At 40.4% G+C, this 10,942-nt stretch overlaps 1 protein-coding gene across 2 annotated transcripts; it reads right to left on the bottom strand.

Moving 5' to 3' along the window:
• Window positions 1-948: 948 nt before the first annotated feature.
• rlim (ring finger protein, LIM domain interacting) lies at window positions 949-8,555 on the bottom strand. 2 transcript variants are annotated; one of them, XM_071506935.1, is made up of 4 exons: window positions 8,268-8,555; window positions 6,811-7,036; window positions 4,715-4,819; window positions 949-4,627 (listed from the first exon to the last, which is right to left on the bottom strand). In XM_071506935.1, exons 2-4 carry the CDS (start codon window positions 6,977-6,979, stop codon window positions 2,838-2,840), a joined length of 2,064 nt encoding a protein of 687 aa, XP_071363036.1. In that variant the 5' UTR covers window positions 6,980-7,036; window positions 8,268-8,555; the 3' UTR covers window positions 949-2,837. The 2 variants fall into 2 exon arrangements, with proteins under 2 accessions (XP_071363036.1, XP_071363035.1); XM_071506934.1 differs by having other exon boundaries at window positions 6,811-7,039; window positions 8,268-8,552.
• Window positions 8,556-10,942: the final 2,387 nt, after the last annotated feature.

Below are 10,942 nucleotides of genomic sequence, written 5' to 3'. Positions count from 1 at the left end.
GAAATCACTGCTCTGCACCTGCAGCATTAGCTTCTTTAGTTTGATGGCCGCCTTTGTCGTCAAAACCCCGCTGTTTTAGCAAAGTTCATGCACATTACAGACATTTTTCTTTTTGTCGGTCACTTTGTGATGAATGAGGACTTCGACACTTCCTGTCTGTAGGGGTGTTTAATAACCATAACACTTCATCCTCCAAGTGCAAGCGGTCAAATGCATATGCGACTAAACATTCACTCAGTGACCACTTCATTAGGTTCATTTGTGCGGTCCAATGAAATCCACTACTGTTCAAACTGCTCTGCCTTTTTTATGATGCCACTTGTGTTCATTTTTTTTGACAGTCATGTTGATTAATTTATGTTTTAGCATTTGATTCATAGTTAGTGATGGTGTTGTACTTGGCTGCATTATATTCAGGTGTTTCCAGTATTCTGCTCCCTTCAAGAATGTAACACTCTCTCCGTAAAATATACTATGCTAACATCATGTTTAAGTGCAGACTCAGTAATAAACATAGAATTGAATTAACAGATTTCAAATTGAAACCTTAAAAAATATAAACTCAGCGAGGCAGAAGTTCTAGCAGAGTTGTTGTATTGTTGGAAAGTTGTACCTAATAAAGTGGGCAGAGTGTATTTTGTATTTAGTGATACAGAGTACAATGAGTATGATCTAATAACACTTGTGGGAAGGGAACACAAACACACCATCCTCCTGCTCATCACTCAAAGTTGTTGAATCAGCTTTAAAGGACCATATAATAAATTACATTTTAAAAAGCTCAAATATGAACTGGCAGGAAAAAATGTCAAACATTCACATTAAAGATAGAATGAAAATAAAAGCAAATTTGGATACGGTAGAATAATAACTAATAAAGTGAGCATCAGGATGCAGACTATAATGATCAAACAGCACTGTCAGTACAGAATGCATGACGGCAATGCATTTAATAGCATAACAACTTTAATTCAGCGGTTAGTTTCATTTAACACCCAGTTAACATACTGCACTGGGTGGGTCACAGAACAAGGCCAAAACCAAAGCCTGGCCTAAGAGGGAACATACATTTCATTTACATGTTTATGGTTTTCAACAATGACAACGTCTTGCATTCAAACTTCCCAAGAAGGGGAGGAATAATTGTGATAAAGACATCAAACAGTGAAACAAGAAACATGACAGGATGGCATTAAAAGTGATGCCCTTTTCTTCCCCCAGTGTTCTTGTTCATCAACAGTGCTATTAAAATCTACAGAACTTCTAAATAAAATAAAATGAACTTCAACACATTTTAAAACATAATAAGTCTTCATTTAAGATTTTAGCCATTAACAAGGTTTTTAAGAATAGCATACATTTATATCATGGTATGTATTGCCCTACTTTCACTTTTGCATGTATTGCACACTGATATGGAGCATCTGCTCGTGAGGCAAGACTGAGCGCACGGCGGGTGAGCTCCTCACTTTCTACTGGGTCCTTACCGAGACAGAAGGACAATGATGTGAATTCTCCGACACCTGAACCTTTGGATTAATAAGTTGCCACTTGTACATTGAGAAGGCCACATTTCAATTTAGTTTTTTTGTGGTCATTTCACTCTATGCCAAAACCAGTTTAGAGAACCTAAATCAGTCAATTAATAAAGTCAATCCATCATGTTAGTGGCAAAATTAAGAAAAAGACCAATAGCTAATGGATGGTAGCACAAAATTATTGTGAAATTATTTTACATTAAAAAGTAAATGTCCTTTTACATGTGGGGGTGGAGGGGTGGGGGCAAAAGCATTTATATTTATATGTCTGAAATGTCATGCCTGTTAGTACAGTATTTTCTAGGTGGGGAAATTCACATACCAACAACTCCAATATCTACTACCAATATCGAGACATCCCTAATTTCTGGTATGAATACTACTCAATCATTTTAATGATTAAGAAAATAAAGATGTTATACGAGTCCAAAATAAACTTGTGCTTTGCAAAAGTAACTTGGCTGAATTTCTCTTTCCCTTATTACTGTACAACATTCTTTTTTAATGATTCAGCACACTGAGAATTTCCATGGTTTATGCCACTCAAAAGTATTAGTTTGTTTCTATCAGGTAAACAAAAAAAGGGGAGTACAAGTCACACTGTAAATGGCAAACCAATTAATGTCCTACATCCCGTGGACATCACAATCTCTACTTCTGCTGTGTACACTGACACCACCTATTTGTTCTACACCAAATTTAGAGATGCTATGATAGAGTAATTGCAGCCAACACTACCCTAATCTTCATGACATCATTTACAGTCCAAAACCAATTCAATGATACAAATAGTATGATTCAAAATTATTTTTACAAGCTTATTTACAGCTAATACTTTGAATTGGTGTGACTTAGAATTGTACCAACACCCCACTTATAGTATATAAAGGCGCCATTTAGGAGCTAATACAAAAGAGCAGATTTGAAGTGCCTGAACTACCTGCAGGTGTGCAGTATTTATAACCAGGTGATTCTTTATTAAGTACAGATCCCCTTGTGCACATGGCTTGACGCAGTGCAAAAAACTGCTTGGTCACTACAGGTTGATTTAAACAGCATGCATTGCTTGTGTCTACCTTTGGACTGCATTAATACATGTCTTACTAGAGAGTGAATATGTCCCAATGTAACTGTATGGAGCACCCCATATCAAACCTGCAACTGCATTATGATCAAACTCACAAATGGTATGAAAGAAATACATTTCAACAGTGGAGACACATTTCCTCAAAAGCCTCTCATGGACTTGGAATATTAGATTATTTCAGTTGAGACAAAAGGCCTGCAGTCTGTAATGAACTACACCACACTTTCTCGATTGGCTGACACCAGGACAGCCCTGCGGCAGATGGGGCAAGTGGAGTTTTCAGACAGCCAGCGATCGATGCAGTGCACATGGTACTCATGAGAACAGGGCAGCTTACGTAGCTTGTTACCTTCTGCATACTCTGTTATGCAGACACTGCAAGTCTTCAAGGCATCACTCTCACCAAAGTTGCGCATGGAGAGGTTATCAATCTGCTCTTTTGTAAGCCCTTGGGGCTGGTCCTCATCGTCATCATTTAGAAGGAAGAAGTGGGCGAGCTGCAGGAAGGGCAATGAGCTGGGTTCCTCTAGGCTTATCGGTGGTCTAGGTCGAGCCCTGCCACCAGAAGCAGGTGGAGCTGTGGCAAGGCCCTCAACCATATCAGTCTCAACTGTCCTTGCTCTGACTCCAGCAGCCACAGGTGGTTCATCGACAACAGCAGCAGGAGCAGCAGCAGGAGTAGCATCCGGGTTGTTGAGGGCTTCACCCAGATCCGAAGGCGTGTTGGCTCCACGGTTTGAATCTGAAGAATCAGAGTCTGAATCCATGAGGTAGCCAAGTTCACCAAAACCAGTCATAATCTGCCTAATCATAGATTGGAGAGCCATTGAAGTGGCCTCTCCCAAACCTGCATCAGAGATTCTTCGGATAGGGATGCGAATAGTGCTGACATAGGTCCTCACACCAGCACGCTCAGAGCGTGAAAAAGTCCTACGAAATCCACCACGCTCACTCTCATAAAGAAATGTGTTGTTTGAGTTCTGGGAGCGGGAGCGGGTACGACTGGCAATGCTGTCTCTTTGCCGATATTCACCTGGACGCACACGACGCACCTGGAGATCAAGCATAATAGTAGGGGGACGGCGCCCTGCTGCCCCCCCTTCTCCACCCCCTTCTCCGCCCCCTTCTCCCCCAGCAGCTTCTCCTTCCTGAGTTTCAACATTTTGGGCCTCTGGGACTGATTCTGCACCAGCCCTAGATGGCTGAACTTCACTGTCAGCAGTGCTTTGCCTGGAAAGAATATGTTGTCGAGTCCGTGAACTGCCCTCCACTTGAGGTACAGGGGGAGCGTTGGTGGCAGAGTTAGGGCCTTGAGAGCTATGAGGCTGGCGTAGATTAGCAAGACCATCCAGCTGATCCAAGCTGAGAGGGGAGCGGCTCCTGGCTGTACGGGCCCTGGTCCTGCGTGGTTCTGGACTGCGGCTCCGGGCTCTCCTTTGTCCTCTGCGTGGAGAAGGAGAAGGAGAGAGCGGGGGTTGTACTGGCAGGGCAGCAGGTGAGCTGGGAGGTTCTCCTAAAATCTCTTGTGAAACAACCTCTTCTAGCTCTGGTTCTGGTTCTGGCTCTGGCTCTGGCTCTGGTTCTGGTTCTGGCTCTGGTTCTGGTTCTGGTTCTGGCTCTGGTTCCACTATGACAGCCAACTCCTCTACAACTGGTTCTTCAACCACTTCTGTCTCCATGGGGACCTGTGGTTCAGCATTTGCTGCCACTTCTTGACCCTCTGGAGATTCCTCTGGAGATTCCTCAGGAGACTCCTCTGGAGACCCCTCTGGAGACTCCTGCTCCCCTTCAGCAGCTGCCTGCTGCTCAGCCAGGTTACGGTTCACACTGATTTCGAGACTGAAGCGAAAATCACCACTGTTTGGGTTGGTCTGGCTTACTGCCCGCCATGACTGGTTTCCACGATGACCAGTTCTGGTTGTGTTGCCTGTGCGCCTCACTGTATTCAGCCAGTCCAGGAGACTATCCCCACTGGCAGGATCCTCAGAGCTTTCTGGTTGTACTGAAAATCAGCAGAGTTAACAAGTGATAAATCATATCTGAATTTGTGAATCACATAGTCAAAAAAGAAAAGAAATGGCAAACTTACCGACTGGATCTTCTCCAGGTTCAGCACTAGGTGTGTTATTCTGCTGTTCTGGACCATCTTTGATTTGCTGAAGTCTATTAAACAGCTCATCCTCTGTTACCTCCCCTGCAAGAGACATTACAAAACAGAACAAAAGTCTGATATTAAAAAAGAAAAATGTACTTTTTGCAATTCACATATTCCTTTCCTGAAGATTATTAAGTATTTACGTCCTCTTCACAAGTCTGACCACCAGCATAAGCCGGGAGCATAAGCCAGTTTAATTCCCTCTAATAAGAAAATAACTTTTCTAAGTTAATACACAGGAAGTGGAAACATTCGTAGAGGGACATACTGTAATAACTATATATCTGCCAGGTAGAGAACTATAAAAAAAAAAAAAAAAAAATTAAGTTTGACATTTGCCTGAAAAGAAAAGTACCGGTGTTTCATTTTGGTACTCTATTGGTTCTTAGATCTGTTTGGTTGTCTCTGCACACATCAACAGGACAATACTGAAAACCTCCAGACTTACCAGGGCATGCCACTCTCCATTCAATGCCCTCTCCTTGCAGGGTGCTCCACTAAAGGACGTTCCAAACTTACATTCCCCTTCCCACTGTCCTGGGACAGAAACGGATTGGGCGTCTTCAGTAGGCCGTAGGCTGTTGCATTTTGAGCAGACTGACAAATCCAAAACTAACAGTACCTAAGCTTAACTTTTATTATGACTTCTCGTTCTACTGGGCAAGTAGGAAATTTGTGAAGCTGGAGGAGGACATAGATTTTACCAATAGGTCATGAGGTGATATAATGTTGATTTCAAGACAGCAAACTGTCTTGGGCACTTCTTTGTAGGACTTTGTAAGTACTGTTAGCCTATTATAGAAATTTCAATTAACAGTAGTAGTAGTACTTTGAATCAATATCAACACCAAGTGAATATAAACCTTATACAACAACACTGGAGCAAGTGTGTTGCAGTACAGTTTATGTGACATCACAACACAACATAACAGATAATTTGGTTTAGTTACTTATTAAGAAAAATTTTCACTTTTTATTGACCAGATGTGCCTGTTCTAAATCACTACTTTATTCAAAAAGGCACTGTAGCCTGCTTATTAGCTGCACTAGTTGACATTTAATGCGATGCACCAGTGCACATAACAGCCACAGGGTATGAAATTAATAATAAATGCCATGATTTAAGTTTGTCTAAACCTATATTAGAACTTCTAAAAATCTTTTTAGCAACAGTTTGGATACTGTAAGATAAAGAGGATTTAATTGTTAAAAGTGAGGAAAAAAAATAAACTAAACTGAAACTAAACTAAACTCAAAAGGACTGAATCCTATGTCCACACAACCTTAGTAGGATCACACACTGAAACTGAAACTGAAACAGGCATCTGTGTGACCTCACTTGACCACAATGAGGCTACAGCCACACTACTACGCTTTCGTTTAAAAATTAAAACGATCTCCGTCCATACTAAAAAAACATGAAAATGCATACATATGTGACCAATTATGTACACTGGGCATGCGTGAGCCGGTGTAAACAGGAAGTTGATTGTCTACTCTCAGGTGTACTCATCTAATTAGTTGCAGAAAATACTACAAAGAGGAAAGAAAAGGCAGTTGTAGCGTTAACATGCAGGATTTCAATGAACAACAGCTGCTAGCCCAGACAACAAGGTCAGTAATACTTGTAATTCATGTTTTCACGACTGGTAGCTGAGGCTTTTAACACCCAATCAGGGAGCGACCAGGTGTGTCCACATCATCTTTTCCAGAGGTCTCCATTTTTGACTGTCCAGACTCCAACGCAACCCCAGAGTTTTCAAACTAAAAAAGCTCAAAAACTCTGGAGTTGTATGGACGGGAGATTAAAACGTAGCAAAAGAGATGCGTTTTAAAATGAAAACATCATAGTGTGGATGTAACCTGAATACCTGCAGTGTACTGAGTACTGATACCAAGCCCTACCTGTTTTAAACTAAAACTAACTCCCCTCTGGGTTGCTTCAAGTCATACACATGTTAATGTTCCCACAGTCATTGATTACTTTCACAAGAGTTAAGACTAGTGTAATTAGATAACAGGTTTCTTACCTGGAGTGCCTAAGAGATTGTTGTCTCTCATGAGACGATAGTCCTCATCACTGAGATTGTTGACAAACTGGTAGAAGGCCTCCTCCCTGTCCAGCCGGTCCAGCTGCCTCCTGCGTTGTGACTCTGGCTGGTCACTGCCACTCTGATCTAGACTGTCTGACCCTTCCATGATTCAGAAGGGAGGGGGGTTAAGGGGTGCTCTCCAATCTTCAGCGAAATCCAGTTGCTGCTGCGAGGGAAAAAAAAAAAAAAGTTTAGCTGTGTATCAAGAACAAATGGTTATGCCCAGCTAGTTCACTTTTGCATCTAGTTCAGAGGCGTTAGGTAGTAAGGCTCCCCAGATGTAGAACAGGATTGTGAAAAAGTGATTAACTACCGAGGCACCTGAAAGCGTCTTATTTGACACTTTTAAGCATTTCCACTCATTTCTAATCTATAATGACTGCAATGGCTACCTCGGTACATAATTATCAACTAGGGAATGTCATCAACAGAAACCCCGGGTCAGAATACAGCACCACAATGAAACACGCTCAACATCTGAGAGGAAAGTTGTCTCAGTGGCTTATGTTAACTCGGTTTACATCCACTGGTTGCAAAACAAACTGATACCAATTATTCACGCAGCACTAGCTAGCTCAGCCGCTACGTTTACAGTGATGTACAAAGCACTTTTCCTCAACATGATAGAAAATGTGGCTGTTTAATAACGGTAAGTACATAGCTTATTAATTTGTGTGTTTCTATATCCCACGGGAAAGCAGTATATTGGTCAAAGTCGGTATAAAAACAAAATGGCATCATCTAGCTTAGTTTATGCTAGCTAGCTATAAGCATTGTACACGGTTGCTAACACTGTCAACTTCAACCACAGCTAGTTATTGATGCGATGCCACTATACTTGTGGTAATATGTAATAAAAACAAATGGTAGAGCGAATGGTTATGTAGTGAGTGTGATACCATTTGTATCGCGGACTAGAAATAAGCCTATTAGATGGTAAAACAACCACAGTTGTGCAGAGCTTTAACTACGCTAATGCTTGCTAGCATTCATGTTAACTAGCCGAGTGGCTAACCGCTTTCACTACCAACGGGAAATCTCATAGTAGCTAAAGCTAACTTAGCCAGTAACTTCGTGATACGTGTCCTCTGTTGCATTAACTTGATGTAAATACTTATTTGGCAATAATATCGTTAATTTTAGGAAATGTGACGTGAAGTAGACATTTGTCTTGTTTATCGTTACTGAAAATTAACAAACAAATCTCGAATGTTTCATTAAAAATACACGATGCCACTGTTAGCATCACCGCAAGCTAACTAAGCAAACGACGTCAATCAATGACGTTCACAACCAGTACCTAACCAGAGCAAACAAGCTAAAATGAGCTAGCTAACGAAAATAAAGGTAACCACAATGAATAAACACATGACACCAAATCACTGATACATTACCTGTTCACTGATGTTAGTAGCAATGTAATCGCACTGCCCAGCTGTTCTTCTGATACCCTCTGAGAAACGCTTGGCTGTTTAGCTAAGTGCGATTTCAGGATTCCATTTTCTTTCTTTTGGGAAGGCTACAATGATGTTCCGGAAACTGAGACTACACAAACGCTTTTCCCTGAGTTTAACCTCCCGGGTAGACAGAGGCGCCGCACTAACCATAGGCCACAGCACAATCTAAATGATTTAACTGTATGCCTGCCAATCGTTACAGAGGAGGCGGGGTGTGCCGTACGCAGCCCGATAAGCGGGGCTGCCTGAGAGACTCAGCTCAGGGCAGCTAAACTACATTTACCCGTCTGAGAAGAGTATTAGAAAAAGGATGTTTGTGTTGGACGGTGTGTCGCTGTTCAGCTGTAGCGTCACGATGCGGTTGTAAATGCAAATACTTTTACCTTCTGAAAAATCCAGACACATATCTTTAAAGTACAAGTGAAAGAGTCTCTTTAAATGACCAGTAGACTATATATCATAATGTGGAGGCTTTTAATAAAATCAGTCCATAAGCATGCTTGGGATTTTTTTCCATTAGCATCCAGTGATCTATGTCACATATAAATTGCAGCGACTAATATATTTTTATTATTAAGTATTGTGTCATTATTATAACAGTCCAGTGTGTTTTTTAAATAGTAAACTACTCTCTTGTAAAACAAGAGATGATAGCAAATGGTCACATTGGATTAAATATTTCTATAATAATTACACAGACAAAGTGTCTATATAGATAGTAATTTCCAAATGGCACTGGAGAGAGTGTAATAACTATGATCCTGTTTGACATTTTCTGCATCATTAATGCCTTATTTTATCACACAATCTCCAGTGCTGGACAACTAGTGGTGATGCCATTGCCACTGATGAGGAGGTTATTCTGGCTCTTTCACCAAAACTGCATTCATGGTAGTCTTTTCTCACAACTACAGGCACAGCCACACCACTGCTTACAAAACATTGTCAGAGGATGGACAATTTATCAAGGCACATAAAAAAAAAATTGAAAAACACATCAAAGTACAGTAATGATAACCTCCAAGAAAACCCCCAGAAAATGCCCCTTTTGGATCAAAGAAGATGGGAACATTACAATTAAGTGCATAAAACTACTTTGAAAATGAATGTTTTTGCCTTTGAGGTTTAACTTCCTCATTATTTTCAACACTGAAAAACATTTTCCAGAAAAGTCCATTACCAACTATGTTACTAACTTGATGTTAATTGAATCTTAATTATTATTAATCATTAGCAAACACATTGTATTCATTTGAACACACAAAATTGTGTATGATAATTGCAATTAGGATATTCGTGTACACATAACTCTGTGGCAGGACACAGTAGGCAACTGTATTTGGAGGAGATCTATATATAATACAGCATACTATGTTTGTAATTACATTTTGAATTGAAATGAACTAATTTTGGATATTGATGTTAATCTGCAAAAACTATTCCACATGTTCTATGTCTTTGTCTTCATACATATATAAAAATGCAAGGCAAAAACATCCAGGTCAAAACAGGTCAAAACATACAACTTGGCTGTAGGATTCAGAAACAAGTCTCATACCAAGTCAAAGACAGAGAGTATCGTGTTCATTTCCCTTAATCATTAAAATTATCCAAGAAAAAATTAGGAGAACTATAGATTTTTTAAAAGGAAGAAACACCACAGGCTTATAGCAGGCCCTAGACTTTTGTGTGGGTGGAGGTGGGACAGTATTGATACATCAGCATGCCAGTAGAGACACAGTGATGACCCTTTGGCTGTGGGTGGCATCTACTTACAGGCCATTTTTAAACCAATGCGCAAAAAACTACCTAGCACCCACAGTTGCAGCTATCACAGACACGTGTTTGAAAATGCAATTATTCTGGATTTATTTCCATTTTACCTAACAGGGATACACAACTATCAGTAAAGCTAAAAGATGCTATTGGGCAGTGGCTGAAAGTAGTTTGAAGGTGTTTTTGACACACACAAAAAGATTTACCTAGGATTAGTGCAATGTCATCTTACTGAATTTAACACATCAGATTAGTCTGTGAAGGTTAGTATTTGAATACATTTTCTTTTAGAACAAATCTGCCAGCCAAACAAAAATGTCTTTGAGAAGGCTAATTGTGTTGTTTGTTGACTAAATAAGTGGCTACATACCTACAAAGCATTGCCTAAATAGACATATCCTGTTTATTTTATAATATTACTGTAAGCTTCTCCATAATGATACAAAACAAACACACAAACAATTGTCCTAATGAGAGAGCCACCTATGACTGTCTATGCAATGTGAGCACACATTGACAAAACAACAAGGATCTAATTTAATAACCACAGGTGTACCTCATCCGTTGCATTAGACGATCCATCTTATAATTTGCTTGCTCCCTTATCTGCTATGGGTGACTAAAGAACAAAAACAATGCTAATACCACCTGACAATTTTGGAGGCATACATCACAGGATCTGTTTATGGTCTGAGACACTATCTCCAGCTCCAATTAAGCATGCCAGAATGAGTTGCAGTGTGGACCACTCCAGCCCAGCTCAGAGTTATGGATGAGCAGTCACTCTAGCAATGCCTGACCCTGAGTGCTAATTAGATATGACATTAAAATAACAT

Source organism: Trachinotus anak, unplaced genomic scaffold (genome assembly GCF_046630095.1).
Source record: "Trachinotus anak isolate AG129_WGS33_773 ecotype Australia unplaced genomic scaffold, CSIRO_AGI_Tana_v1 ptg000021l, whole genome shotgun sequence".
In the NCBI taxonomy this organism is placed as follows: domain Eukaryota; kingdom Metazoa; phylum Chordata; class Actinopteri; order Carangiformes; family Carangidae; genus Trachinotus; species Trachinotus anak.
This window is presented reverse-complemented; position numbering and strand designations above follow the sequence as displayed.

Coding starts and splice junctions, on each gene's coding strand:
- rlim (XM_071506935.1), bottom strand. CDS start 6,979: ATGGAAGGGTCAGACAGTCTAGATCAGAGTGGCAGTGACCAGCCAGAG. Junction 4,820..6,810: donor CAATCTCTTAGGCACTCCAG/GTAAGAAACCTG, acceptor TGTCTCTTGCAG/GGGAGGTAACAGAGGATGAG. Junction 4,628..4,714: donor ACCTGGAGAAGATCCAGTCG/GTAAGTTTGCCA, acceptor GCTGATTTTCAG/TACAACCAGAAAGCTCTGAG.